This window comes from Aricia agestis, chromosome 21 (genome assembly GCF_905147365.1).
Source record: "Aricia agestis chromosome 21, ilAriAges1.1, whole genome shotgun sequence".
NCBI classification, from domain to species: domain Eukaryota; kingdom Metazoa; phylum Arthropoda; class Insecta; order Lepidoptera; family Lycaenidae; genus Aricia; species Aricia agestis.
In genome coordinates, this window is record NC_056426.1 from 6257241 (window position 1) to 6285083 (window position 27843).

Sequence of the window (27843 nt, forward strand, 5' to 3'; positions counted from 1 at the left end):
CCTCAGTTTCCTCATCTCTGCCGAACAGACTTCGGCCACTTCGCAGCTCTCACAGCTCACTTGTCTGCTAAATAAATTTTATTGAGGCTGGCAACATTTTTCTCGACGCCAAGCTGCAACTGTCAAACTTCAAACGTCAGATTTGATTTGAATTTGAATGACTCAAATTTGTAACGAACAAAATCCAACGCTTGCATTGATAATAATTGTTATTGGAGTGGTTTTATAATTATTTACTGGAGAAACTTAGTTACTGTTTTAAATTTTACCTATCATAAGTGTTTTATGTGTATTCCATCAAGATGACGTCGGAAAAAGCTAACCGAAAGGAGAGAAAAGAAAACCAGAACATTCAAGTGTTTGTGAGGCTTAGGTAATTAGATTTTATTATTCGTAGGTAATACTAGATGTTTCTATTAATTGGTTTCTTTCTTTCTTCTACTGGTTCTTCGCTCCGTGTTACTGTGTTATTAGTCGTACCGTGATGTAAAATAGCCTAAAGCCTGGATGGACTATCCAACACAAAAATACTTTTTCAATAATTCGAACCAGTAGGTCTTGAGATTAGCGCAATCCAAATTAATCTCAAGCTTTATAATGAGTTACATAAACAATTACTTTAAAACCTAAAGTAATTACTTACATATTAAATAAATATTAATATTATATACATTACACTAAGGCTTAAATTCATGGAATTTATTCAGATAAATGCACACACAACAAAGTCATGGGATATTTGTATTTTAAGAAATATCTGAGTCTATCAAGATTCATGAATTTTTGAAGAGAGAAAATAGAAGAATAGTAGCATGTTTTATGGTCTCTAATAATAAATAAGAACTTTCTGTGAAGAACAAGTAAGTAATTGATTTTTTGGCCATAGGAAAGTTGTATGTAGACCAGTCCACAACCTGAAAAAATCTTGTCAAATCCACCTAATATTAAGACAATGCGATCATTATAAAGGCTCCAAGAGAGCTACCAGCCACTACAAACCAGCCAAAACATGCATAAGAGTTTCCATCAAGTTGTTTGAGATGCCAAATTGTCTTGTATTCCAGAATTGCAATCTGGCAAATATACATACGTAAAATACAAATATCCCAAGACTGTTGATGGATGTATATCTTAATCAAAAGTACATTAAAACCAATGTTGTATGTTAAGCCTGGGCACGCACTAGCGGCAAAACTGCAACGGCCAGGTCGCATGGCTATCGAGATAGGTACCTTAGTATGAAACTGCCATAGAACACGCGCACCTAGCTGCATGGCAGCCAGCGGCCACACCAATACTTTCGAAGGCCGCCATGACCTGGCCGCTAGTGCGCGCCCGTGCTAATAGTATAACATGCCTTCATACATTTTTTCTGATTCTACATGTTCTCTTAAAACTTTTTAATCAACTTCAAAAAAGGAAGTTTTGTATGCAATCCCTATGTATGTAAAATTTCCAGAACAACTTTTTTGTATGTAACATAATAATAATATTGTAAGAAACAAACAATAAAAATAAATAAGTGCAATCAGTGTATATTGTAATGTATGTATTTTTTATGTTTCATATTTGTGTTTGCACATCTCCAAAACTACTAGTACAAATTATATAATCTAAATCAGCGGTCGGCAGGTAAGGGCCACAAGGTTGAAAAATAAGCTAATGGCAGGCCGCAGGCCTTATACTCGTATTAATTCTAGAAGCCCAATATATGCATGAGGTCTTTTCTAGGAAGCTTTTATTACAAAATGACACAAATAGCTACGTTTTTAAGTTGTAACAACTTACAAAAAATTCATTCACGGGCCGCAAGTAAAACGTGCGTGGACCGCATGCGGCCCGCGGGCCGCGTGTTGCCGAACGCTGATAAAAAATCTTTTTTGTTGCACTATATGTATATTGTTTAACTTAGGGAGTAGTGCAAATTTCATCAAAATCGGTTGTAGTTTTTGAGGTGGGGATTTTGAAGTTGGTTTTTTTAATATACAACTTGTTACCAATATTTTAGACCTCTAAACCAGCGGGAGAAGGATATCAGATCTCTGGGAGTGGTTGAAGTGGTCAATGGACGGGAAGTGGTGGTGCGACCGTCGAACCAGACGCTGCACACCAAGAAGTTCACCTTCGACCGAGCATTCCCACCATATTCTAAACAGGTAAGCTGCCTTTTCCTCTATTGATTAGCAGAAGACCTGTGAACCTTTTTATTTAAAACCTTTCCTGGATTTCCAAAAATATTTCAAGACTAAAATTAGACAAATCAGTTCACAGGAAAGTACATAGGATACTCTTTATCCCAGAAAACTGTTCTTGCACAATAAGCGAATTCCTGCCCAATGGAGTTGCGGGCATCATATTTTAGATTAGTCACTTGTGTTATTATTAAAACAATTTTAAGAGGGCAAGTAAAGCAAATAAAATCGGCCAAGTGCGAGTCGGACTCGCGCACGAAGGGTTCCGTGCCGTTATAGAGCAAAAGTAAGCCACAGATTGTGTTTTTTGTATGGGAGCCCCCCTCATTTTTTTATTTTGTTTTAATATTATTATTAATTATTAAAGTACACATATAATAAAGGATTTTATAAAAATTTCAAGTGTCTTAATTGTTACCATTATTGAAATCGAGCAAAAAAGGCCAAAAAAATCACATTTCTTGTATGGAAGCCTTCATTATTAATTTTATTTTGTTTTTAGTATTTGTTGTTATAGCGGCAACAGAAATACACAATCTGTGAATATTTCAGAAGTCTATCTATAGCAGTTTTTGAGATACAGGTCAGACAGACGGACAGACAAACAGACAAACAAACAGTCAACGAAATATTAGTAATAGGGTCCCGTTTTTACCCTTTGGGTACGGAACCTTAAAAATGAAACCCAGCTTTCACATGCCAGGTGAAAAGGAAGACGCTGAATCAGCACTAAGTTAGTTTAGTAAATAGCCGCGTACTGACCAAGTAAGCAGCCTCGCGAGGCGTTTGCCTCGGGCGAGGCGCGTCTTTACCGACCGAGAATTAGCCTCACGAGGCAGCCTTGCGAGGCGCCTCACAGTACGCGGCTTTTAAAAAATGAACCAATTCGTAGCTTGATACTAATCAAGTATCAGATGAATACTAATCAAGTATCAGCTACAGATGAATTATTATAATATCATCTATTTTGCTTAGCTCACATTTCAGGCAGTATCGAATTTATATTGTTTATGAGAGTAGGCAACTCTATGGACGCTGCCGCCGCCCGCCCACCTAGGCCGTGGCCTATAACGGCCTATTTATAAATCCGGGGCTAATTTTCAGGTGGAAGTGTACCAGCAGGTGGTGTCTCCGCTCATTGAGGAGGTGCTGGCTGGGTACAACTGCACGGTGTTCGCGTATGGACAGACCGGCACGGGCAAGACTCACACGATGGTGGGGGAGGCCGCCGCTGACGAGACCACTTGGCAGAGCGTGAGTATTACACTGTACAGCAGCCTTTCCCAAAGTGGGCGATAACGCCCCTTTGTGGGCGCTGAAGGTCTAAAGGGGGGTGTGGAACCTAGAAAAAAAATGGGGGCGTTCTGTAGAGGCTTGGGGGTGATTTGTAATTTAATTTCATCTGGATGGAATTTAAATTGAATTAATCCTTCAAGCCTCATAAAAAGCACCGGTGATCGCGACAACAATAGAATACAATAGCATTTCCAAGAATCCGCGATCGAAGTAATAATGGCGGGCTCTAAAACATAATTTATTCTCAAAGTGGGCAGTAGACAAAATAAGTTTTAGAACCCATGCTGTACAGTGTACACACAATTAGCGCCACAATCCTGCATCGCGCTATACAGGGCGTAACGAAACGTGATAAATGATAATACTTTTCTGTATGTGTCCCTTATAAAAAGTTCACATTTTTTTTGTGATCTGTAGGGGCAAGTGGCCCCTGCATCATGATTTTTTCCATACAAAGGCGAAGAAAAATTACTCTTTCTGCGCTGATAAGTGCTACTTTTACCGCTAACTTTATATACACATACACACCCTAAAGTATTATCTCTTCGTTTTGTTACACCCTGTAGAAGTTTGTGAGCATGGCAAGATAATTAAAGGTACAATTCTGTGCATCGCGATCGATCGCATGCGCGCGCGGCCTACGACTGTCATCGGCCGCGCGCGCTAGGGTTGCTGAGGATTTCTCTTCCTCTTCCTCATAATGAGGAAGTTCCGCAATAATTTGGGTTCCTCAACCGTTACCGCATCCTCATAAATAAAAATGCAAAAATCCTCTTCCGCTATCGCTTCCTCAAAATTAAGGAGGAATTTATGAGGAATTTCACTGCGCATGCGCGTCGCGTATCCAATCATGGCAACGCACACGCCAGAGCGCGATGCCGGACCGAACGGGCGCTGCTGTTCCTTGTTCCTTGTCTCTCTCGCCACCCGCGCTGTTCCTTGCTTGTTTGTTTTAATTTTATTGACATAATATAGCAAGCGTTGTTTGGTTTACGCGTGTACGCACTACGCAGCTACATACGCAGTGCAAATAATCTAATAATTTGATTTCTATCGAAAACCGAAATGATAACGAAGTGTAGTGCTATATCAGGGGTTCCCAGACTTTTGTCCACTGCCCACTTTGAGAACAAAATATGTTGTAGTGCCCCCATTATTTGCCCCTTAATTTGTCGGTAATATTAGCCCCCACAGCCTCTACAAAACGCCGCCATTTTTTCTGAGTCCCACACTGCCCCCCTTTAGATCTTCAGCGCCCACAAGGGGGCGTAACCACCCACAATGGGAAACGCTGTACTATATGGACGTACTTCCTCTTCCGCTTCCTCATCCGCATCCTCTTCCTCAAAAAATATCCTCTTTCTCATCCGCATCCTCTAAATTTGCTCGTCACAATTCCTCTTCCTCCTCCTCTTCCTCATAATCACTTCGTCAACAACCCTAGCGCGCGCCAATCAAAGTAGCCGCGCGCGGCTCGCGACAGTCGTAGCCGCGCGCGGCTCACGACAGTCGTAGGACGCGTACGGCTTACGACTGTCGCGATGCACGAAATTGTACCTTTAACCAAATATGAAATGACGTCAGTCGATTTCGGCCTGACAATGTTATCTAGTTTGGTCGGAATAGCTTCCTTTAAACTTTAAAAAAACTAACATCATCATCATTTATCATTTTTGCATGCCTAAATACTAGGTAGAAAGACTGGGATCATGATTAGCAATTTAACAACTTTTGTACATCTTTCTGCAAATAAAAATTATTATTATTATTATTAACAATGTGTAACCCTCATCCCTGATATACTAATGGTGATCTTCTATACGTGCACCAACATTGAACACTGGCCATTGCGCTCGTATGCTTTACATGGAAATTACATATACTTAATACATATTTTGATCGGCGATTTTATATTTTATATTAATTATATTGAAGAGAAAAATTACCTCTTCCATATGTATAGTATTAAAGATTTGCCAAAAATTAAGACACTCAGGCTATGCCAAACGAATGCTGTTGTCTTTTGAAACCCAATTTTTTTTTCTTATTTTATAATTTTTTATCAACTCTCTCTTTCAGGACCCCCTAGCTGGCATCATACCTCGAGCCTTGAGCCAGCTATTCGATGAGCTCCGACTCTCCAACACCGAGTACACCGTCCGAGTGTCCTACCTTGAGCTATACAACGAGGAGCTTTTTGACTTACTCTCCAGCTCCGATGACAACTCCAAGCTGAGGATATACGAGGATGTGACGAGGAAAGGAGCGAATATTGTCAACGGCTTGGAAGAAATTACAGTAAGTAATGGGCCGTTTATATTCAGCAGACAAGCAGTAAGCAGGGAAGTGGCCAGTGCGAGGATGTTAATAATCACTCGCGCTGCCACTCGTCATGCCGCTGCCGCTGCCCGACGCGGCAAGTATGTAGATGCCTAGAGCAGGCCTGTCTCACTTCCATACAAACGGCGCGAAATCGACGAGATATATACCTACTATCCTGGAAAACAACCTAATTTCAACCTTTTGCATTGCGTTTAGCGTTCATAGTACAATAACTGTCTGCCGTCTCGCTTCAATCTGTCAGGGCTGTCAAGCGAGCGGCGGCGCGGCGGCCGGGCGGCGAGCGCGTGAGTCGCTCAGCCACAATACAAAAGTGCCAGCCTATTGAGACTGGTCCGGTGACCGGACACTTGCGTTTATCATACCTAAACTCGGGAATGAAACTTCTGTACCGTAAGGTACTAATTATATATTCTGTGCCTAGAGCCCTAAGTGTCTAAACACACTAGGCCGAAAAAACGCAGCCGAAGTTCAGCATGATTACGCCTGCAATGTATTAATTGCAGATGACACACCATGCCGAAATTACGTCGCGTTATATTGTATGCGTAGCGCATTGCAAGCGTAATCTTGCCTAACTTCGGCCGCGTATTTTCGGGCTAGTGTGTTTAGACACTTAGCGCTCTAGGCACAGAATATATAATTAGTACCTTACGGTACAGAAGTTTCATTCCCGAGTTTAGGTATGATAAACGCAAGCGTCCGGTCACCGGACTAGTCTCAATAGGCTGGCACTTTTGTATTCTGTGGCTGAGCGACTCACGCGCTCGCCGCCCGGCCGCCGCTCGCTTGACAGCCCTGGCAGATTGAAGCGAGACGGCAGACAGTTATTGTACTATGAATAAATAAATAGTCAATACTCAAGATGCATCTCGGTCGCAAGACACGGTTCAGGCTCTGTGATTAGTTGATCAAAATTTAGACCAATCACAGAGCCGAACCGCGTCTTGAGACCGGGTCGCATCTTAATTACTGACTATTTATACCGGCCTAAGTATAAACGCTCACTCGCGTCGTTACTGTCGCAGTAATATTTAGGCCGCCGTATAGTAATATTGCCGGCAGCGTGAGGAGCAGCGGCAGTGGCTGAATGTAAACGACACTTAACAGAGACCATGCAATCTTAAAATTTAGTTAATTATTTTTAGCAATATTAAATATTTAAGTAAATGAGTGAGTGTACGCGTAGGCATGCGTACTTAACGGACGTTGTTCGTAGAGTCCACATCCTGAGGATGCTCCGGTGTTGGGCCGAAAGGCCCAACACAGTGGTGGTGGTGTTTGCAGGTTCTTGCATGCGAGTGTACGCATAGGCAGTGTGGGAGGAGGGAGGTGCTGTGCGCATGCCTATGTGTGCACTCACTCATTTACTTAAAAGTAGAAGTTTATTTCGCGGAATATTGCTAAAAATAATAACAAACTAAATTTTAAGCTATGGATTTCCGAAAAGTAACGCCTGATTCCATTAACCATGCAATTTGTTTTCTGTACATGAGGTCCAAAAGTTCCAAAGCGCCAGATAGGGCTCAAGTCTCAACTTACACAAGGACAACTGTACACAATTTTTGTTCACGAAAAAATCTAAGGTGCTGCTTTATTTTTACTACAATCTAATTACAAAATTCTGATTCTTTCTTCAGGTATACAATAAAAATGAAGTGTACCGAATTATGGCTCAAGGACAGGAGAGGAAGAAAGTCGCGTCTACACTCATGAATGCGCAGTCCAGGTATAATAATTATTTAAAAAAAAAAATTAAACCGACTTCCAAGGTAAACACAATAAGGGGGATATTAGATTATCATATATATTGGATCCGAGATCATTGAGTCAATGATATTGGATAATGTAATATAGACATATGATTCATTTCTTCCTTGATCATAGATTTTTGACATTTGCTGAGAGATTGGATCCAATACGGTCATAGAAATAGGTGTTGCCATCTATTTAATATAAAAAAGAGTTTTTAATTTCTTGTTCGTTAATATGTTTCAAATAATGTAATGTAATTATTTTTCTAATTATATACTTGGATAATCTTGCTGAAATAACAAAAAACAAGCCATATTAAAAATGATGATGTCTTTTGACAAATCAAATTCTCTGAGATCTAGTAACCCTGACGTCAATACCTGTCAGCGTTAGCGCACTCCATTGGCTATTGAAACCACATATGAAATAGGATCAATGAAATATGATAATGTATTATGCAGATATGATCAAATGATCATATATATTGGATCCTATATATGATCATAGAAATGATCCAATATATATGATAATGTAATACCCCCCTAAGAATATTAACCAGAAAGTATTAAATCATTCTTACTCTTTAATAGTGCCTTTTTCAGAATTCGTCTAAATTCCAACTATTTCAGTACATACATGTATTAGGTATAGTCTTTACTATTTTGAAGTCGGTGCCAGCTTATTTTATCGTGAGTTCAGTCAAAGCGCACATGGAGTACGGCTGGTTTACTTGTTACTAATTCTAATACATTGTCGAGCATTATCGATAAGAAGTATCCTATGTCCTTTCCCGGGTGCCAAAGTATTTTAATACCAAAAAATCAGTCGCTTCACAAATATCAGTAGAAAATGAAACCTAACGCCTCTGTCATAAAGTCGCATTTTATTTGAATTTTTGTCGGTCGCGCCTAGCCGCGGCTTAGATCGGAAAGTCACTTTAACATACTGTTATCCACAGCCGCTCCCACACTGTCTTCACCATCGTGGTCCACATGAAAGAGAACAGCCCCGAAGGCGAGGAACTAGTCAAGATCGGCAAGCTGAACCTGGTAGACCTGGCAGGCTCGGAGAATATCAGCAAGGCGGGCTCCGACAACCCGGCCAAGCGCGAGCGGGCGCGCGAGTGTGTGAATATCAACCAGAGCCTGCTGACGTTGGGGAGAGTGATCACCGCACTCGTCGAGAGACACCCGCATATACCGTACAGGTGAGCGCCTGATTCTCAGGATGTCGTATTAGGCTTACGCTTCCGTCGCCAAGTGCCGTTCGCCTGTAAGCCGGCCCCTAGACGATCAATTGTATTGTGCAATATGACAATATCACACTTTAATTTTATTGAACAGTTTCTTTGACAATTAGATTGAATGCGCGCCATGTTTAATATCAACCCTAGACGGTCAATAATATTACGCATTACGTGATATTGCGCAATGAAATTGCTCGTCTAAGGGCGCTATGCCGATTTATATGGACTAGAGATCGCCCAATGGTCGAAATTCGACCTTAGTTTCAACAACATTAGGACTACTACCTATATTTTGTAAAAAAATATTGACTATCATATTTTTTCAACTCTTGCCTTTGGGATTCAGCTGATCTCAGACTGGCCGTGTAAGCATTGTCTAATAGTATCTTGTTGTTAGTTGGCTCTTTCCACATTCAATAAAAAAACTATAATCCATTTTGAATTTGTCACCTAGTTGTCAACAGACTTCAACCACAGCTTCAACCATAAATAAAAGAGTATAATTCGTATATATAGGCTTGTCACTCAAAAATCTGTCATTTTTCCTAGTGTGTGTGTGTTGTAGTGTGTGTAATGTTTTATTTGTTAAAATGTATGATAAAAGCATAATTTCAAAATAATATTAGCTCGATGCACTCCTTCACCATATAAACTACTAGCTGTTGCCCGCGACTTCGTCCGCGTGGACTTCAGTTTATAGCGCGCGGTGTCAATAAAATTGGTGTCAAAAGCTTTTTTGAAACCATGGTACCCCTTAAATCAAAATACCCAAAACAGCCGTGTAGTGTGCACATAATATGATTTTTTTTAAATTAAACTTTTATACCAAGCTTATTTAGCATTACAACTTACACAACTTAGCTGCATAATTTCCCCATTTTTCGTCAAAAGCGATACAAACTTTTTGGCTCACGTATTAATATATAGATAAGTTTTCGGGACCTGTCCACATAAATCTATACATTGTTACACGCCGCGTCGCTCCCGCTCCGCTGCCCGCTGGTTTCGAGACTTCAGCCTCACAGGTGTTATGACTTGTGTGAGGTATACACTATCTGTACAAGTTACAATGTGAAGCGACCCTAGGACTTATATAATTATAGTTCAGTGTTTCCCAATCTGTGGTCTGAGGACCCCTGGGGGTCCATGAGTATATGTATGCGGGTCCGCGGTGTCATCTCTGGACCAGACGTAATCCGATTTTTTTTGCTGTTTATTAAGTGGGTCTGTGAAAACTGTAATTTTTCTAGGTTAACTGCTGAAGGTTGGGAAACACAGTTATAGTGTAACTCTGTTTACAATACATGATTAATATCTATATTAATAAAATAAAAATTACAGAGAATCAAAACTCACACGTATCCTCCAAGAGTCACTCGGTGGTCGCACCAAGACTTCCATCATAGCAACCATATCTCCTGGACACAAAGACTTGGAGGAGACGCTCAGCACCCTGGAGTACGCCAACCGGGCCAAGAACATCCAGAACAAGCCAGAAATTAACCAGAAGATGACAAAGAAGGCTATACTCAAAGAGTATGCCGAGGAAATTGACAAGTTAAAGAAGGACTTGCAAGCCGCTAGAGATAAGAATGGTAAGCTATTTACAAGTTACATTTCTAGTGTCGGTATTTTTTTTTTTTTTTTTTTTTTTTTAAAGAAGGCAGGTCACTGTAGCCCTGACGTCACTGCGACCCATGAGGATCTATTGTGACTCCTTCGCACTAGAGTATCATCCCCAACCCTATACTGCTCATAAATTGAACGATATGGTTGGGGTTGGTGCCACGAATTTCCTCTGTGGACGAGTATTCGTGGCGACCAAGGTGCCTGTTCCTGCTCTGTAGTAGAGCAGGGCAGTCGAGGAGAAGGTGAATAGGTGTTTCATCCTCCTCCTCACAGAATCTGCAAGTCATTATGCTACAAATACCCATTCTGTTTAGGTGTTTGTTGAGCTTGCAGTGCCCAGTTAGGCTTCTGGTAAGGATTTTTAATTGGTTCCTACCCAAGGTGAGCACTAATTCTGATTGTTTCTTGTTGAAGTCAGGAATTAGTGCCTTGGAGTGTTCAAGGCCAGGGGTCTCAGCCCACTGCTTCCTGCATAGTCTGTGACCCCATTCCTTGAGCACTTGCTTTGTGGTACTGGGAGTTATACCACAGAATGGTTCTGGACCATATATGAGACTCTCGGCCCCAAGCCTAGCCAGCTCGTCAGCGGTTTCATTGCCGGGGACGTTGCTGTGGCCCGGGACCCATACTAGGCGGATGTTGTTGTTCCTTCCCAGCATGTTTAACGTCTCAATGCATTCCAGAACTAATTTGGACGAGACTTCTGCGGCAGTCAGTGCTTTAAGTGCAGCTTGACTATCGGAGAAGATAAAAACGTTTTTATTAACTAGGGCCATCTCCAGGCTTTCTAGTGAACAACCGAGGATAGCGAAGACTTCAGCCTGAAACACGGTCGCAAGCTCCCCCAAACAGGCGTATTTGCCTTTTGGTGGCCTGCCTCCGTAGATTCCGGCTCCCGCACGGTTGTCTTTCCTTGATCCATCCGTGAACCAAACTATGTCGCTAGGGCGGACATCGATTGGATTTTTCCTTTCCCAGTCCTCCCTGGAAGGTATAAAAACCTGGTACTGCTTCGAAAAGCTATACACCTTGATCATGGCATCTGATGGCATGGCCATGATAGGTGATTCACTGAGAGACTGTTCCAGCTGTCGAAATGGGGTGGAGACCCAATTCGTCCCACCCGCCGTCCTGGCCCTGAGAGCCACCTTTTTGGCCTCCATCTGAACAAGCAGAGGAAGCGGAGTTAAGTTGATCAGGGCCTCGAGGGAAGCGGTGGGTGTTGACGAGAGTGCACCCGTGATTATTAGACATGCCAGTCTCTGTACGCTGTTTAGTCTTTTGTGACAGTTTACTTGTTCAGCCTTTTTATGCCACACTGCGCAGCCATATGTGGTAATCGGTCTCACTACGGCTGTATATAGCCATAGCATTGCCTTCGGCCGAATACCCCATTTAGAGCTGACAAGCTTCCAACAGGAACCCAGAGCACATCTAGCCTTTTTCGTAATATACTCGATGTGCTTATTCCAAGTGAGTCCTTTGTCTAGGATTACTCCTAGATATTTGACATCACCCGCAAACTTAATAGTTTTCCCAAAGAGTGTTGGGGGTCTTAGTCCCTCCAACTTCCTCTTTTTGGTGAAAGGTATCAAGACCGTCTTATCAGCATTTACTGTTAGCTTGACCCTTTGGCACCAATTCTCGACGACTCTTAGTGCTGACTGCATCAACCCAGCGACCACCGATGCGCATTTTCCCACCACCATAATCGCCAGGTCGTCAGCGTACCCTTGAGCGTAGTAACCTATGAGGTTCAGTTCCCTTAGTAGCTCATCCACTACCAGGGACCATTCCAGGGGTGACAGCACACCTCCTTGTGGGCAACCTTGTGTCAGCCTGATTTTGAGTGTCAGGTCCATAATAGTCGATGAGGCTACCCTATTGTCGAGCGTGGCTTTGATCCATTTCCTAGTTGTTGGATCTATATTCTTTGAAGCCAGGCCATTTGTGATAGAGCCGGTTGAAGTGTTGTCGAATGCGCCTTCAATATCGAGAAAGACACATAACGCAATCTCTTTATCTTCAATTGCTCTATCAATCCGATCTACCAAGTCCATTAGGGCCGTCTCGGTAGATTTGCCTTTTTGGTAGGCATGTTGTCTTTCATGCAGCGGCATTTTAGTGAGATAGGTGTCCCTTATGTGTAGGTTGACCACCTTCTCCATTGTTTTAAGCATGAAAGAAGTGAGGCTAATTGGTCTGTATGACTTTGGTAGAGCTTTGTCTCTGTCCCCACTTTTGGGTATGTAGGACACCCTTACCTTTGTCCATGCCAATGGGATGTAGCCCCACGCAAAACTTGCTCTGAATATTTTCAGTAGCATAGGAAGGATAATGTCCTTGCCCTGCTGTAGGAGGGCCGGAAATATATTATCCTCGCCGCCGGTCTTGTAAGGCTTGAAACTGTCAATTGCCCAAGTGACTCGGTCAGGCTTAAAGATCACGGAAGCTCTTCTCCAATCGTCAACTGATGGTCTCGTTTTAATAATCGTATGAGAGAAGGCTTCGTGATTTTCGAGATGGATACTGTTGGGGAAGTGAACGTCGGCTAGTAATCTTAGCGTTTCTTCCGCCGTTTTAGTGTAAGTACCATCTGGCCTTTTCAGAGTGCTGGGATGAGAGCTAGGGGCCTTAGATATGACTTTATATAGTCTGGAGGTTTGCGAGGTGTTATTCACTTCCTCACAGAACCTTGCCCAAGAGCGTCTTTTGGCCTTCCTTAGCTCCCTATTAAACGTCGTCAGGGCGGTTCTGTATGCGTCCCAGTTCCCGTCTCTTTTGGCTCTGTTAAACAGAGCTCGAGTCTCTTTCCTGAGTTTAGTGTCGGTATAGTCTTAGTAAAAGGAGGGGAAGTAAGTTATCTTTATACAAAGGCACCGCGCGCGGCTTGTATGTGTGCGCCATAGTATCAATGCGTCGCCAGTCGCCACACGTGACACGGCACACAAAATCTCGGCGGTACCAGCCTCTAAAACTCGCCGAGATTTTGTTGTGTGCCGTACGTGGCGACGCATTGATACTATGGCGCACACATACAAGCCGCGCGCGGTGCCTTTGTATGAAGATAACTTACTTCCCCTCCTTTTACTATGGTATAGTTCTAGGATTTGACTTTAAGAATGGCAACTAGATATTTTGAAAACTATTGGGAATATGGAAATAAATTTTCCTCCTAAAGTTGTATTATGATTTTGAACTAACAGCTTCGTAAAAAGGAGTCTGGCGCGGCGACAGCTGGACCTAAGCCATGCTTCAATTTTATTGAACAGTTTATTTGACAATTAGTTTGAAGGCGCGTGATGTTCGATATCAACCCTAGACTGCCAATAATATTACGCAATACATGATATTGCGCAAGAAAATTGCTCGTCTAGGGGCCCGCTAAAAATTTATATTTATGGTAACACTTTAGAGTACTTGTCAACAGTAGTATTTGTGTCAAAATTGCGTCCAAGCGAGTGTGCAAGTATAATAAAAGAAAACCTCATTTAAAACATACTCTTTATTGCCAAGCTGTACCAATATATCATGGAGGATCATTGTTAACTATCTTTCTTTATCGAAGTTTAAAATTTTAATTTACAGGTATATATTTGGCCAACGAGACATATGCTGAGATGACATTTAAGCAGGAGGAACAAAAGAAAGAGATACAAGAACTGCTCCTCAAGAAGAGAGCTATGGAGGAGGAGAGAGACAGAATGGAGAATGTCTTTGAGGAACTCCGGAGCAAGCTGCAGAACTCTGAGGGTCAACTGACAGAGACGATCAGCAAACTGAATACCACGAAGACTATACTGGAGAAAACTACTACTGTAAGTTTAATATTTTTTTAAAACAGGCAAATGGCCCGCCACACTGCAACTCCTGTGTCGCCAGAATCTACAGTGGTAACTAACCACGAAAACCCTTTAATATGATCTCAGGGATGTCCGAGGGACAAGCTAAATCTGTCTAAGTTTAATATTGTAAAGTTCGATAGTATAGTACTTTCCAGAAGTTGATTTGTAGGCTGGTAGTTGATCTACTTAATTTGGTCGCGTTCTGTCAAACCCAGCCTAATAGAACACGTATTAATTACGTCAAGAAAGAGTAGTAAAAGTAAAGTCGCAACCATCGCTCTAAAGCGGGGAATTGACTACCGGGCCGCCCGCTACGGGCCGCCCGTCACGGGCAGGTCTGTCGCATGTCTGCTCGTCAATTCCTAGGTACGGGCACAGACATGCCCGCCGGCCCGTGCCCGCAGCCTGCCCGCGAGATTGCATTTTTCCCGCGCGGGCACGGGCAAGTCGGTACATGAATGGTCGCGACAGGCGGCCCGTCGTCATTCGCGCCATGACGACGGGCCGCCTGTCGCGACATTCGCGGCACGACTGGAGTGCAGTTAAAATATTATTTTAAAACATATTATTGTAAACAATACAAACACTAAACTTAGGAATGAAGGCACAAAACAATTTTGACATTCGTTTATTTCCATTTACCGGTCGTATCCTTGTTTGTAGAAAGTTAAAAGCAAGGATTACATGAACACCGATCTACGTAATTCCGCTAATACAGCGAACTTATTGAAAAATCCAAAGAAATCAATGCCGATGCTGATCTATCATTTGTTACAAAGAAGATTGAGTCCATGAGTCCACGACCGAGCTGCAGCCCTCTATCTATTCGACTGACTTGCCGGTTCTGTGTGTTCAATAGGGGCAAGCGACTTTTCCCGTAAAGTTTTGACCGGCATACTGTGTGATTTGTGATGTTTTATATATAGACGCAAGATTAGATATATTGTATCTAGGCGCAAAAAGTGTGTGTTTAGACAAAAAATCAGTGTCGGGCACTTTCGCAATGTCTGCGAAGAAACTGTGATGAAGAACTAATTCAGCTGGCCCAGTCCAGACTCCGCCCTCAGATTGCGGCTGATTCGGAACCTGCAAGTGGTCCTCGAATGGAGAACACAGGAATAAACAACGAAACAAAATTCCTGTACTATTTTCATTTCCCGTTGCGTACAGTTTGGGGCAAACATTATCTTCAAAATCAAGATGGGAGCTGTTATTATCTGCAATCTGAATCTGACCAAGCCAGTCCCGAGTGTGTGAGCGGCCGAGAGAAACGGAATACCTACTGCCAAAACCTGGATTGGATTCGGTGCCCATCCAATTAAAAATAGATAAAAATTTAAACACGGTAAGAATAGCAGAAATAAACACTGAAAATGAATTAGATAAAACCGTAACTGAATACAATATCGTTGTGACAAGCGCCTGTGAAGAGACCCTCCCGAAGAAGAAAGCTGCTATTCCGATAAAAAGCCCCCATGGTGGAATGACGAGCTAGAACAGAAGAAAAGGAAGACCAGGACACTCCGCAGAAGAATTCGTGGTGCTGCACTAGATAGGAAAGAATACGTTGTAAACGAATATCTCAAACAGAAAAAAGAGTATGAGGAGGAGGTCAAACAACAACAGTTTTGACCTGTTGGAGGGAGTTCTGCGAAAAACAAGACAGGGAGACAGTATGGGATGGGATATATAGGGTTCTTAGGAAAACAGGGAAGAGACAGGAAGACTTGCTGCTGGTCAAAGGAGGAACCACACTCAGCGCTAAGGAGTCCGTCGAAGAATTGGCCGAGGTCTTCTACCCCCGGGATGATCCCAAAGAAGACACTGAATACCATAGCAGAATACGATCCCAAGCAGATCTCGTGAACCGAGAAGATGATCCTGACAATCATGATCCTCCGTTTACTGAGACCGAACTAAAATCTGCTATGGACAGTTTCAATCCTAAGAAGGCTCCAGGAGGGGATGGCCTTACTTCAGACATAATAGGGCGAACAGTGAACGCTGATCCAGAGTTTCATCTGAGTCTCTTCAACAAATGTCTGCAGCTCGGGTGTTTCCCCATCATTTCGAAGGAGGCTACAGTCATAGTCCTCAGAAAACCGAATAAAGAGGACTATACGACAGCAAAATCCTATAGACCAATAGGCCTCCTTCCGGTGATGGGAAAATTATTCGAGAAGATGTTGGTGATGAGACTCAGGTGGCACTTGACTCCTAGGCTGAGTTTCCCATCAGTACGGCTTCACACCTCAACGAAGCACGGAGGACGCCCTCTTCGAACTTATGAACCAGATCAAGACAAACCTGAAAAACAAAAAGATTATAGTGATGGTCTCATTGGATATCGAGGGGGCGTTTGACAGTGCATGGTGGCCGAAGATAAGGGTGAGGTTGGCGGAGGAGAAATGCCCGATCAATATTAGAAAGACAATCGACAGCTATCTGTCGAACAGGAGGGTAAAGAGTACAGTACGCTGGAGAGGAATATGAAAAGGAAACGGACAAAGGATGTGTCCAGGGTTCGGTGGGTGGGCCTTCTCTTTGGAATCTAAAATTAGATCCATTCCTCAAAAACCTAATTCAGAGGGGGCACTATGTCCAGGCCTTTGCCGACGACATAGTGCTCCTCTTCTTTGGTATAACTACGGACGTCATAAATGAGGCTGCGAGAGATGCCCTTGAGTATACGCACTCGTGGGGAGCGGAGAATAAACTGAAATTCGCTCCCCACAAGACGCAAGCCATGGTCATCACTCGCAAGCTCAAATATGACACTCCAAGACTGAGCATGGGAGGGGTCTCAATAACTATGACCAACAAAATAAAGTTATTGGGCCTAACCATCGATGACAAGTTAACCTTCAACGCCCATATAGACAATGTTTGCCGGAGAGCCGTGAAGTTACACTCCCGGCTCTCACGAGCGGCCAGAGTCAGCTGGGGGCTGAAGGCCAACATGTCAAAGATGATCTATAATGCTGCTGTGGAACCCACAATAACATATGCGGCCTGTGCATGGGCGGATTCAGCGAGAAAGCTGAGTGCACGGAAGCAGCTAAATGCAATACAAAGGGGCTTCGCCCAAAAAGCATGTTATGCCTACAGAACTGTTTCCTTGCTCAGCTCTCGCTATTTCAGGCATACTGCCGCTTGATCTACGAATCAGGGAGGCGGCTAACCTCTACTTAGCCCGAAAGGGAAAAGCCGATACCATTATCCGGGACTTGGAGATCGAAACGGTGGAAACTTTTAATAACACCCCCCACCCTGCACAAATACAACGATTAGGCTACACCTGCCTGATGGACCAGAACGAGATAGATAATACCAACATTCCGATAAAAAAATTCACGGATGGTAGCAAGCTTGAGGGTAAGGTGGGCGCAGCACTGTCAATATGGACAGGTGATCGGGAGACGTGGCACCTTAAGCTCAAGCTTGCAGACCACTGCACAGTCTATCAGGCGGAACTTCTTGCGCTGAGCAGGGCCTCGAAAGTTGCTCTAGATACATCAGATCACAAAATTGGTATCTACAGCGATTCAAGAGCGGCAATCGAGGCCGTGTGCAGCGCCGGAACCATTAATAAGGTTGCCTTACAAACTAAGAAGAACATCGCATGTGCATTGAACCAGAACAGAGAGATATTTCTGTTCTGGGTCAAGGCACATGTGGGACTAACGGGTAACGAACGCGCTGACGAGTTGGCCAAAGAAGCTGCAGTTGGACTGAGGGTTAAACCCCATTATGACCTGTGTCCGGTCTCACACGCGAAGAGGCTAATCCGTGAGGAAACTCTTCGTGAGTGGTATCGAAGGTACCAAGAGGGTACTACTGGAGGTGTCACTAAAATGTTCGCACAGGATATAGGGGCAGCTCATAAGGTCTTTAAGGAGATTAAACTCAATAAGGAAATAACACAGACACTGACCGGGCACGGCGGGCTCTCTGGGTATCTGTACCGCTTCAGGTGCAAAGAGAGCCCATCGTGCTGGTGTGACCCTATTATAATTATTAAAAAAAAAATAGGGGCAAGCGCCAGACTTGTGTCAGACCGGGCGGCCCGCAGGGCAGCCCGGTAGTGAATTCCCTGCTTTATAGCCATTTCCGGTTCCTATATAATATTTGGAAGCATTATATTAAACACTTTCGTAACGCTTTCGTCACGCATTTGCCGCAGCTTATTCCGCAAGTCAAGCGTGCATAAAGAAGTTTTACTTCAATAATTATTATTATATTCTAGAAATTGGTCCGCACCGAGCAGCAGTGCTCCGAGCAGCGCAGCCTCGTCGAGGCCGCCGTCGCCGACGTCGACAGGCTGCACGATGCCGTCGACAGACGCAGGTAGCGGCACAAACGCACACACACACACACACACACACACACACGCACGCACACACACTCACACGCGCACACGTGCGCTCTCTTGTTTGATGGCTATATTGAGCTTAAACAAGGAATTCGTACTTCGGAGGTCGTGGGTTCGATTCCTGCGTTGGAAACATGTTATTTCCAAGTTTGGTTAGGATGATGCAGGCTTATCACATGATTGTCTGACAAGTAAGATGATCCATGCGTCGGATGGGCATGTAAAAGTCGGTCCTGCGCCTGATCTCTCGCCAGTCGTGTCGGTCGTCCGTCCCACTGGGCTATGAGAGTAAACGGAATAGAGAGTGCTCTTGTGTACTGCGCACACACTTGCGCACTATAAAATTACTCCTGTGTAACTGGAGTAACCCTGGTTTCAATGAAACCGGCCACCGTCACCGAAACCGGTGTGGGATCATAATAATTATTTAACCTATCAATCCCATGCGGCAGCCGGCTGCCGCATAACAATTGAAAATCTATTGTGTCTGCCATACCCACGATGGAGCTTAACACTTACAGCACAGTAGAGAGCCGCAACCTAGAGACGACGCAGCGGTACCGCGGCGTTTCGGCGCAGATGCGACACAACATGCGCGCGGCTGCCGACCGCGTACTGCGAGAAGTCGCCACACACGTCACCGCGGCCGGTCAACACCTAGGTAAAGCCAGAGTAGACAGAACTTAGTGTCTAAACACACACACATTACGCCTGCAACGTATATTTTTAAATTACTGATGACACACCATGCCGAAATTACGTCGCGCTATATCGTATGCGTAGCGCATTGCAAGCGTAATCATGCCAAACTTCGGCCGCGTATTTTCGGCCTAGTGTGTTTAGACACTTAGGAGTACCTTTGACGAATATACGCGAGTTGGACGCGAGTACCACTTTAAACATATTTCACAATGCTGAGTAAGGATATAAACACATTAGGCTAAATTACGCCGGCGTAAATTCCGCCGCGTTTACGCCGCGTTTAAATTGCATACAAAATACGGACCGAATACGAGGGGTGACACACTATTGCGTCGCGTTTTGGATGCGTTTGACATTTGCGGCAGAAATTACGCCGGCGTAATTCAGCCTAGTGTGTTTAGACACTAAGGGTCAATTCAGACCGCAACGCGACGCGTAGATGCATTTCTGAATTTTTACTGATTTTACAGATCTCAATTGCGTGAGACGTAAACAGATTTTGTTCAAATGTGGCGCGATAAGTTTCAGAATAACTGTTTACACCATTAAGTAATATACCTAGCGGAATAGAGCAACAATCTCGAACTGTCAAACGAAACCAAAATTGGTTTTTATCTGTGTGAAAAATGTGTGTACGTAAACACTTACACAAGCATGATTGAATATGAATTCTATGAGATTAAATTGTCAACGTGCGGCACGTGCCGACTGGACGTCGAAAAAAGGGTGCTGCTGTCATGTATCACACGTCTCTTTTTACCACGCAGTGTTACTGATAGTGATATCTCACTTGCTCAGGCCTTTGTTTCTCTATTCTGCTAGGTATATTAACTTTATGGTTTACACATAGTTTTCATTTGCTGCAGAAAAAAAAATCTTAGCATACCTACAATAAAAAGTTATTTCCACATTATTTTTGTTTACAGAGAGCCACACTACGGAGGGTACTGGAATTCTTTCTAACAACAAAACAAAGATGGATGCTTTATTTAAACACATAGTTGATAATTTTCAAATGGTATGTATAAGCTTTAGCATAATATTCTATTTTTTTAAATATGGTTAATTATAATTTTGAGGTTTATTTATAACGTTATCCAATATTTTATAAATTAGAACTGTAGTAAATACGTAATATAATATTTGAAGACATGAGTGGATGAACTGGGTAAGTAACAGATTGAAAACTGTTGTTTTTTGCTTAAATGGAGGCTTAATAAGGACCGGCAAAATGTTTTGAAATCAAAATGTATGTAGCCAGATGAAGTAGGTAAGTTACAAATGTTTATTCAAATTATAAGAAAAAAATAAGTAATTTCTCTAATGTTGTAAAATTACCTGGTTCATCCCCATGTCTTCGTTAGTATGTTATGTATAATAATTGTAATTATTTCTTTCAACAATTTAGTAAATATAATAAACATTCCAGATGACCCAAGCGAAAGAGAATCTATACTCAACCATGAATGTGACACTGACGGAGCAGCATTCCGCTCTAACCAACCTGGTGCAGAACTCCCATCAGACCACAAAGACAGCATTCTCAGAGTTCACCGAGGCAGTGGCTCAGTGTCTCTGGAATGCTGGTCAGATGGATGTGTCTACGCAAATGACAGCGCTGCTGGAGGAGTGGGTATGTAGTTTTTATTTTATACAGGGTGCAATTAAACCTACCTGTCAAAATTTTTCCAGGGCTTATGTATCATTAGGAGAGTCCATTTAACAAAAAAAAATTGGGTGTTATTTTTTTTAGATGACATATTTTGTCCCATTTAAAATCGTTGCAGAATGGTCACTTCGCGGCGGTGAATATGAACGGGCGGGGATGGCGCGGGGGGAGGGCGCGCGCGGGGGCACGTCACGCGCGGGCGACGCGTCGTGCCCATTAATTGTGGTGTTTTTAGGATAACTTTCGGAAGCTACTTCTCAACATTAAGTACTGAGTGGTTATAAAAGAAAAAATACGTGTATTTTTATTTTTAACAAGGATCAAAATATTATATGTCAAAATTTGTCCGGAAGGTTTAATTGTACCCCCCACCATGTATATGATGTAATAAAATAAAGTGATAATATTTTAGAGTTTAGGGTGTGTTATAAAGAGTTTACTGTGAAAGTAGCGGCACTAAATAAGAGTAACTGCCGTTATTAAGTAATGGTTGAATGTATGTTTGCGGCTGTTAGATTTAACGTGTTTAGATCTTACTGTGTGCTTTTCAGTAAAGGCCTGTTTAAATTAAATTACATTGATGACGAATCTACGAACTTATATTTTACTTTAAAGCAGGATCTTTTATCCCCGAAACTATAACTTTACGAAGACGAGAAAAAATCTTCAAACGGCACGCTAAGACCAAATTTCACCAACGACTGTTAAAGTTAATGCTCGAATTATTAGTATCATGTTAGCTCTTTCGTTTTTCATATAATTGAAAGAGAAGACAGGATAATTTAACAAGCTGTTAACACTAACAGACGTTGGTGAAATTAGGGCTAAGCGTCCAGGTTTATCTACTTATACTTTTTTAAATGTGGTCGTTTCTCAGGTATCAAACACGGGTGTCCAACTACAAGCCACGCGCAACACGCACGGGTCGTCGCACGCGCTCGCGACTCGCGCGGCACTGTCGCACGCCGCAGCCGTGCGCGCCGCTCGCGATGCTGCCGCCCGTACCGCCGACACGCGCGCCAGACACGTGCAGAGGGTGTTACAGGTGAGTTATTAAATAAATAAACATTAATTAGGTAGTTTCAATAGGAGTGTCCAATACAAATGGGACAAATCGGTAAGGATTTTTTTTCCAGCGCGCAGATCCGGCCCGCATGCAAGTTGACTTAGTGCTTGTTCAGACACAGTGGGAACCGCGCGGTTCCCGTGCAGAAACGGAGCGGTTTAGTGTGAACGCTGTAATAAAACGCCTTTTTAATAAGCTGCGAGCGGTTTAACCGCGCGGTTCCTGCAGTGTCTGAAGACGCACTTATCTGTCACGCGCTCGGCCAGGAACGTGTTGTCACCCGCATGCGGACTGGAACCGCGTCCTAATACTCTTTGTGTATTTTCAGGCTATCAAAGCAGACGAGGAGCAAAATAAGAAAATGCTCGCAGACAACATGGCGAAAATAGAGAAAGAACGAGAGCATAGAGAAGCTATTCTAGAGCAGCGGATCGAAAGGAAGAGAAATCTCCTGCAAGAGGAAAGAGAGCAGAAAGAAGCTATTCTAGAGGAGTGGATTGCAAGGAAGAGGATTCTTCTGCAAGAAGAAATGGAGAAGAGAAAGACAGCGGTCGAACAAGAAATAGAGGAACTGATGAAGACGGAGAGGGAATATCTGGAGGCGGTCATGGAGAGCCACAGAAGGAGTATAGCAGAACAGAAGCAAACCTTCGAAGCTAGTACATCGAGGAATGTGCAAATGTTGATGGAGTTGCTGACAGAAAGTGAGAGAGAGATGCAGATATCGGAAGAGGAGTACCATAAGAATGAGACGGAGATGGAAAAATGTGTCAATGAACTGAATGGACTGGCTGAGAAATATAAACAAGGTAAGTTATCCATACTAATATTATAATGAGGGTTTTCGATATATCATTTGCCACCAGAGGTACGGTAGGGTGTACGGTAGCTGTTTGACACGACTATTGACATGATAGACCCTACTGCTTGCTACATAGTGCCATAAAACCCTGTCAAAAATGTGTATCTGTCTGTTACGTCTTCACGATTAGACTACAGAACCGATTTTGGTAAAATTTGGCATAAAGATACTTTGAGTCCCGGGAAAGGACATAGGATAGTTTTTATTCCGGAGAATTGTACGGTACCTGCGTGATAAACGTGGTTCAGCTGCGGGTTTCAACTAGTTCATACTAATATTAAATTAATCAATTAAAATAATGTATGCTCCTTGTTTCTGTCTGTATAGCTCAAACTATATTATTGTTATGTCACACCTTGGCCAGATTGTTATGTATCAGTGCAGCAACCCGCTGCTAATGCTGAGCTGGGGCCATTTTTGGCATCACACAATATAATGTTAAATTAATTATTTGTGTCCTTGTTCTTCCGTCCTGCGTAAATATTGTGTTGTGTGACGTGCAAAATAAACTTTTCTTATTCTTCTTATAATATTATAAATGCGAAAGTGTGTCTGTCCGTCTGTCTTTTTCCTCTTCACGCCCAAACCGCCGAATCGATTTTGCTAATAGCGATTTATCTGAATTTTGTTATAGAGATACAGACAGACACTTTCGCATTTATAATATTAATATGGAAGGATAGATTCAGATATAAAACCTTTTTTATTTAATTTCAGAGAGTGGTGAAGTGGAGTGTAGTGTGAGCGAACTAAGCGGGCGCGTGTTGAATGTGGCCGAGCAACTCAAGGCGCGTCTGTTGGCCGAGCTGCAGCAATCTGAGCACAATATCAAGGTAAAGCTTAAGTTTTTTATATATTCGGCATATCGTTAGCTTTACATGATAAATAATAGTGTGTTTGTGTTGTAAGTGAATATTACAGTGTGTAACAACTTTTTCTATGAGAACAATGCTGGGAACTCAAAGAAAATGCCGTCTTCATACCCATATGGATGCCCGGATCGACAATTTGTATGGGTTTTTTTGAGTTCCCACTTCCCAGCATTGTTCTCATAGAAAGTTGTTCATTTTGACGGTCTCATTTGATGGTTTCAAGGATAACGGTGTTTACACAAATACACTGTATAAAATGATTTTGGTGTGCATCTATTGTCTAATTGCCATAACACATTCAGCATGAGATAAGATGGAATTGACCTACAAGTAAGACAAATCGAATGTCAACGTCATATTAACGTACGCTTATGTCAATCCCATACATTTTGATCGGCGATTCTATAAAGAAGCTATAAGGAGAAGTATTGGCTAAAGGGCCTGGTTATATATGTAGTCAAAATAATATAGTCAGTGTGCTAATGGCTAATGTTTGCAGTCGGAATCATCGCGGCTCCTATCTTCGTCATCGGCGGCGGCGCAGGCGCAGGCGGCCGGGCTCACCGCCGCACTGCAGACCGTGTCCACCGGCTGTAGACACGCGGTAGACGGTCTACTGAGCGAACTTGACGTAAGTGACATTTTTATTGACGTGACAACGTCTAAAAACTCGATATACGGGCTGCATGCACGCAAAAAATGACGTCATTGTCCCGTTACGCTCATTGTCGCGTTCCACATGCGCGAGCGCGGCACGAACGAGAGAGAGGCATGATCGGCTCGAGCGATCGGCTCAGTTCGTAGTTGTCACGTCCCTCGTCAGACTACCCGACCGTAAACCGACTTTACAGACAACCTATTTTTAACACGCTTAACTTCCATTAAGTTCTAACACGCGTAATTCGAAAATAACAACTTTTCAGGATAGAGAAAACAAATGCATAATTTTGTATAGATACCATACTCAAGTAGGTTTACTATTGAATTATTTTAGGAGGTTTTGTTATGCGATACGTGTTCCTGATTGGCAGATACGATGCGTCTTCCGATAAAGTGACTTACGCGGTGTTAGAACTTCAAACTGACGTTATGTAAGCTTGGGCTGTATGTATGTAACGGAATCTTTGAGCACAAAATTTAAGTTTAAGTCAAAACTTTTTTGCAAACTTGCGTTTTGGCCCTTGTTTGTTTAGTAATTTTTCTTTTTACATAATTTGAAAATATTTGAAGTAAAAAATGACCCTGTTAAAAAAACTTGTTGAATTTCAGCGGCAGTCATCATCTACAACGCAGGAGCTATCAGCATTATCATCATCGACTTCCCGCTGCGTGGAGCTGCTAGGCGCCCTCCGTGACGCACAGGTAGGGTTTATTTTATGTAGGGTTATTTTTACCGAAAACGCTACATTTAGACCTAATTTCACCAACGTATGTTAGAGTTAATGGCTTGTTAAAATGTCATGTCTTCTCTTTCATTCAAATGAATAACGAAAGATGTAACGTGATACTAAGTCGTGTATTAAGTTTAACAGTCGTCGATGAAATTGGACCTTAAGCTGATCGCACATTTGTCAGCACCGTACGCGTCGAACGCACCGCTTAGTACACGGAATGCGGTGCGTACGGTGCGGACGATTGTGCGCGTTTATCATAAATTACGTAATTTGATCGTAAAACTGGTAAATTACGTCCTTACTATCACCGTTTTTTATCGATCTTTGCCGGGGTAATTTTACGACATTTTATCCCTACAGGCCTCCGCCCTGGGCAGCACGAGGGCCGACGTGGAACAGCTCCATGCATCGCTGCAGAATGAGCTGACAGCACTGCAGCAACTGGAGGAGCGCTGCTTGCACGACGAATACACCGTCTACACGCCGTCAGGTTAGTTACATCTATATTAATAATAAATGCCAAAGAATGCACGAATGCGCTGGGAAATACGACGGGCTCACAGAAAACCGGCGTGAAACAGCGCTTGCGCTGTGTTTCGCCAAGTGAGTGAGTTTACCGGAGGCCCAATTTCCATACCATTCCCTTCCCTATTCCCTTCCTTACCTCCCCTACCCTGTAATCCTATTTCCACTTAAAAAGCCGGCAACGCACCTGCAGCTCTTCTGATGTTGCGTGTGTCCATGGGCGACGGAAGTTGCTTTCCATCAGGTGACCCGTTTGTTCGTTTGCCCCCTTATTTCATAAAAAAAAGAGAGTGTCTGTCTTTCAGTCTATCTTTCACCTCGTCACGCCCAAAGCGCTGAACACATTTTGCTGCAATTTCGTATGGAGATACTTTGTGTCCCGGGAAAGGAGTTAGTATACTTTTTATCCAGGAAAAATTATGGTTCCCACGCGATAAACGAATTTTGGCGCAACGAAGTTGCGGGCGTCATCTAGTACTAATATAAATTGCCAAAGTGTGTCTGTCTGTTACCTCCTCACGCCCACACCCTTGAACCAATTTTGTTGAAATTAACAAACATAATGTGTTTCAGGTTGTACGCCGGCCCGCGGCCGCTACGCGTACCCGCGCCGCTTCGCCGCGTCGCCGCTTAAGAAGTTGCCGTCCACACTTGACGAGGATGTGAGTGATCAGATGATGTGTTTAAGAGGTCCTAGACGACCAATTTTATTGCGCAATATCACAATTAGTGGCCGTCTAGGGTTGATATTGAACGCGCCCGCCTTCAATCTAATCGTCAAATAAACTATTAATAAAATTGAAATAAAAAAATTTGGTCCTGCGCCTGATCTCTCGCCAGTCGTGTCGGTCTTCCATCCCACTGGGTTATGAGAGTACAAGGAATAGAGAGTGCTCTTGTGTCTGCGCACACACTTGGGCGCTATAAAATTACTCCTGCCGTGCGTAACATGCCTGGTTTCAATGAAACTGGATACCGTCACTGCAACTAGTGTGGCCGTTATTATTGGAAGGAAGCAAAGTTCCTTATCGCGCGTTACGAAAGGGGGCTAGACGGAAAAAGTTGTACCGACACTTTTTGAACGACACTTATTTTAGTACCTGCGAAGTAGGGGCAGAGGGCGTTGATGTGGCGATGACGTCAAATAGCGGGAAATTTAAATTCTACCATTCCTCTATGGAGTGTTTTTTTATAACTTCGTTCTTACCGGGTGTCCCTTGACACCTCTCAAGTTTTTTTATTATTATTTATTTTTTTAAATACCGACAGGACGTAATCATACTCGACGACGACGCGACGAACGGGCACAGCGACAGTTCGTCGTGCGCGTCCGAGGACTCCGCCTCGTGGCCGCGGGCGAACGAGCCCTCCGCTACGGTCAAGTGCAACTCGGAGACTGATATATACCTGCGTATGGTGAGTGTCGCGACCGCTTTTTGTCATTATTAGCATCAGCTATTAGCAATGTCCGCATGTGCATAATCGACTTTTTTATTTTATTTCATAAAACAATATCTATATTATGCATAGTTTCTGATTTAGCTACTGTACAACTCTGGCTGGTTGGGTGGTAGGCCTCATGTAGACTCAGTGTGAGTTGAGCCTTAAACTTAACAATGTGGTCGTTCCAGAAACAACACGAGCAAGGCAAGGAGAACAGTCAAGTGAACAGATCTATGTCATTCAAGAAGCCATCCAGGCTACCAGCTCCGAGCACAGCCAAGAAAATACTAGCGGAGAGGAACGGGGTCAACTGACATTGAATATTTGTGACACACTGTGGTGATCTAGTGTTTATGTTTACGTTCCGTCGAGGAAATTAAGTATATTGCTACTTCTGAAGTCAGTCTTGTAACCATCACCCGATGATATAATATACGATCGAACTACCAAATATGTTTTCTTGGTATTTAAACATTCACTGTTTTGTATCTGTCGCAGTCAACTGGTTAAAATAGCCGTCCAATCAAACAGCTAGCCCATATTTCAATCGCTCAATACGTTTACACTACAGCTGATTCAAAAGCCGCCGTCTAATTGAATTAGTTCAGCGCTCACCACTGCGGCGCTAGATGCGT

The 27843-nt window shown here is 43.1% G+C and overlaps 1 protein-coding gene across 1 annotated transcript; it reads left to right on the forward strand.

Annotated features, from left to right (window-relative positions):
• Positions 1-169: 169 nt before the first annotated feature.
• LOC121737547 (kinesin-like protein Klp61F) lies at positions 170-27659 on the forward strand. Its single transcript, XM_042129201.1, has 21 exons — positions 170-373; positions 2009-2156; positions 3297-3446; positions 5568-5786; positions 7469-7557; positions 8542-8790; positions 10171-10424; positions 14047-14276; positions 18550-18650; positions 19197-19336; positions 20304-20395; positions 20807-21010; positions 21924-22091; positions 22441-22921; positions 23692-23807; positions 24346-24477; positions 25116-25208; positions 25601-25730; positions 26339-26427; positions 27035-27181; positions 27397-27659. The coding sequence occupies exons 1-21, from the start codon at positions 303-305 to the stop codon at positions 27520-27522; spliced, it is 3429 nt and encodes a 1142-aa protein (XP_041985135.1). The 5' UTR covers positions 170-302; the 3' UTR covers positions 27523-27659.
• Positions 27660-27843: the final 184 nt, after the last annotated feature.

What these genes read in the sequence shown, in the direction of transcription:
- LOC121737547 (XM_042129201.1), top strand. Translation starts at nt 303, where the DNA reads ATGACGTCGGAAAAAGCTAACCGAAAGGAGAGAAAAGAAAACCAGAAC. An exon ending in CACCCGCATATACCGTACAG is followed by an intron (nt 8,791 to 10,170) that starts GTGAGCGCCTGA and finishes TAAAAATTACAG; the next exon opens with AGAATCAAAACTCACACGTA. An exon ending in CTGATATATACCTGCGTATG is followed by an intron (nt 27,182 to 27,396) that starts GTGAGTGTCGCG and finishes TGGTCGTTCCAG; the next exon opens with AAACAACACGAGCAAGGCAA.